Source organism: Perognathus longimembris, chromosome 28 (genome assembly GCF_023159225.1).
Source record: "Perognathus longimembris pacificus isolate PPM17 chromosome 28, ASM2315922v1, whole genome shotgun sequence".
In the NCBI taxonomy this organism is placed as follows: Eukaryota; Metazoa; Chordata; class Mammalia; order Rodentia; family Heteromyidae; genus Perognathus; species Perognathus longimembris.
In genome coordinates, this window is record NC_063188.1 from 59,025,430 (window position 1) to 59,028,453 (window position 3,024).

Below are 3,024 nucleotides of genomic sequence, written 5' to 3' on the forward strand. Positions count from 1 at the left end.
TCTTCTTTCTGAGAGCTCTGCCATGAAATGGTATCACCTGTGCAGTAAACAGAGGGCAAGAAAATGCTTTTTGGAAGCAAACCACAGGGCAAGAAGCAAGCCTTCACCTATCAAATGGCACAGATTAGTAGTATCAATCACAACTCCCTTGGTAGGGGTAGGGATGGGGCTGGGGGTGGGGTGTGGGAGAGAAGGGTGGGAGGGAAAGAGGAGAGGAGGGGGAGGCTAAGGAGTGGGGAGAGGGGGACCAAAAGGGGACGGAGGCCAGGGAGGGAAGGGAGGGAGGGAGGGGAAGGAGGGGAGGGAGGGAGGGGAGGGAAGAAGGGAGGGAGTCAGGAGGGAGGGAATGAAGTAAAGGAAGGAGGGCAGGGAAGGGGGGGGAGAAAGGCAGGCCAGGGGGGCAGGGGGAGGGGGAAAGGGAGCAGGAAGGGGAAAGGGAAGGGGAAGGGGAAGGGGAAAGGAAAGGGGTGGCAGAGAGAGACCTGCACTCTCAATACAATACACTGCTGGTGGGTTGGGGGGAAGGTGCGGGGGTGTTGTAAACCGGGTGGGAGCCAGGGCTCGGCTCTAGGGGCTGGCTCCTGGGATGTGTTCATCGAAAGGTGGCCTCCTCGTCGGTGTCCTCCTCGAAATCCCTGACGTCAGCGCTGGTGGACTGCCTGGCCCAGGCGCCCCTCTCGGCCTCTCTCTCTCTGTGCGACTTGAAGCGGCCCACGAAGATCTTGCGGTAGTTGAGGAAGATGCCGTTCATGGCGTCGATGGCGCGGTCGGCCGACTCCTGCTTCTGGAAGTGCACGAAGCCGTAGCCCTTGGGGCCCTTCTCGTCGCAGGCCACCTTGCAGGACAGGATGTTGCCGAAGGCCGAGAAGATGTTGTAGAGCGCCTTGTTGTCGATGGTCTTGCCCAGGTTCTTGATGAAGACATTGCCCACCCCGCTCTTGCGGAGCGAGGGGTCCCGCTGGGACCACATGATGCGCACCGGCCGGCCTTTGATGACGTCGAAGTTGAGTGTCTCCAGGGCCCGCTTGGCGTCCACCGGCTGCTGGTAGTTGACATAGGCGTAGCCCAGCGAGCGGCGGGTGATCTTGTCCCTGCAAATGCGGATGGACAGGATGGGCCCCGCCGGGCTGAACTTCTCGTACAGCATCGCCTCGGTCACCTCGGGGTGCAGGTCGCCCACGTACAGCGAGGCCATGGGAAAGTCTGGGTTCCCGTCGCTGTCCTCGCCCGGCCCCACCCCCGCCTCGGCCGCCGCCACCGCCGCCGCCGCCGCCACCGCCTGGACTTCGGCCTCCTCCGCCGCCATCGCCGCTGCTAACTCCTCATCCAAATCCACCCTGGCCTCCCCCAAGGGGGGCGCCGCCGCACCGGCCTCCGCCACGGCAGCGGCTAGCGGGCCGCCGGCCTCCGCCACCTCCCCCAGGCTGGCCTCGGCCGCCGCCTCCGCCGTCGCGGCCGCGGCCTCGGCCTCGGCCTCCACCTCAGCCTCCACCTCGGCTTCCGCCTCCGCCACGGAGGCCTCCGCCACCGCCTCCGCCACGGTCGCCGCCGCAGCCTCGGCTGCTGCCGCCGCCGCCGCCGCCGCCGCTGCCACCGCCGCCGCCACGGTCGCCGCGGTCGCCGCGGTCGCCACGGTCGCCACTGCCGCCGGGCCGCTGCCGCGACCTCCCTTGCCGAGACCTGGGGGGCCGGAAAGGAGGGGAGGGGAGATGGGGAGAGCTGGAGGGCCGGTGGGCGCGGGAACGCGGGCTGGGGGCGCGCGAGGGGGTCCCCGACCGGAGCCGGCCCGAGCGGAGAGAGCGAGTCACCTGGGCTGGCGAGCGCTGCCTGGAGCGCGCTGCTGCGAGTCCTGCCGCCCGCCTGCAGCAGCTGCTGCCGCTGCTGCTCTCGCTGCTGCGGCGGCGGCGGAGGCTGCGGTTGCGGCTGCGGCTGTGGCTGTGGCTGTCGCCGCCGCCGCTGCTGCCGCTGGCTGGGTCGTGGACTAGAGTGTGGGGCGCAAGCGGGAGGGTGGCGTGTGGTGGGGGGCGGGGGTGTTGGCGTCTGTGGTCCGGGCAGCTGGGAGAGCTTCTGTCTCTTTGGTTCCCCCTGTGGCTGCTGCGGGGCTGCGGGGCCGCGGGCGGTGGGAGGGGGACGAGTGGGAGGCTGGCGGGGGCGGGTGGAGGTGGGTGGGGTGACAGAGCTCAGCCCCTCGCGTCGTCGCCTGCCCGTTTCCTGGGGGGACACCAGGGAAAGGGTGCCACTGTGCATAGACCCAAGCCTTGCAGAACCCAGCATTGCAAGGGTTGGGGTGGGTGGGTGGGAGGGGTGCTGGGGGGGGGTTGCGGCTATTATAAGCAAAGCTTTGAAAAAGTGTCGGGGGGGCCCGGGGGGGGTGTCCTTGAAGATGCACTTCTTGTTTAGATGCCTGGCCTAAACCAAAGCGAAGAAAAGGTTTGTTCACGTTTGGGGAGGGCTGTTCCCTGCCAAAAAGGCACACACACACACACACACACACACACACACACACACACACACTCCCAGTGTCACCACCACCTTGGAAAGCCTTCCCACTTGATTCTGGATTCTGAGGCTCCCCAGCTCCCCAAGCAGCCAGCGTGATGAGCCATTTTCTGAGCTGTCTCTCTCCCCCCTCTCTCCCCTTTGCAGCTCTCTCCCTCCTATGCAACACTTGTCAGAGAGAGAGAGAGAGAGAGAGAGAGAGAGAGAGAGAGAGAGAGAGAGAGAGAGAGAGAGAGAGAGATTCTGTGTTCATTCACAAGGCTCTGCACTAATATGTATGGGGCCAGGGCCAGTCCCCAGGGAAGCAGGGAGATAGCAGGACATAGGCCACTTCTGAGCTTGGCCTGGGAGCACAACCTGGCTGCAAAGCCCACCAGTTGACTCCAGAGCACTAGGCAAGGATGGACCAAGGGTCTGCACTCCCCTTAAAACCCGCATGGCTCCTAAGCCTCAGTCATCCTTGCCTACAAATGGAGGATTCAAGAGGCACCCTCACTCCCTCTTTCCCTCCCTCTCTCTTGCCCT

General features: G+C 65.3%; 1 protein-coding gene across 1 annotated transcript; it reads right to left on the bottom strand.

Annotated features, from left to right (window-relative positions):
- Positions 1 to 375: 375 nt before the first annotated feature.
- On the bottom strand, positions 376 to 1,222 carry LOC125344099 (polyadenylate-binding protein 1-like 2). Its single transcript, XM_048336702.1, has one exon. The coding sequence runs from the start codon at positions 1,193 to 1,195 to the stop codon at positions 593 to 595; it is 603 nt and encodes a 200-aa protein (XP_048192659.1). The 5' UTR covers positions 1,196 to 1,222; the 3' UTR covers positions 376 to 592.
- Between the last annotated feature and the right edge of the window lie 1,802 nt (positions 1,223 to 3,024).

Excerpts from the sequence above, each read along its gene's own strand:
- LOC125344099 (XM_048336702.1), bottom strand. The coding sequence starts at position 1,195 with ATGGCCTCGCTGTACGTGGGCGACCTGCACCCCGAGGTGACCGAGGCG.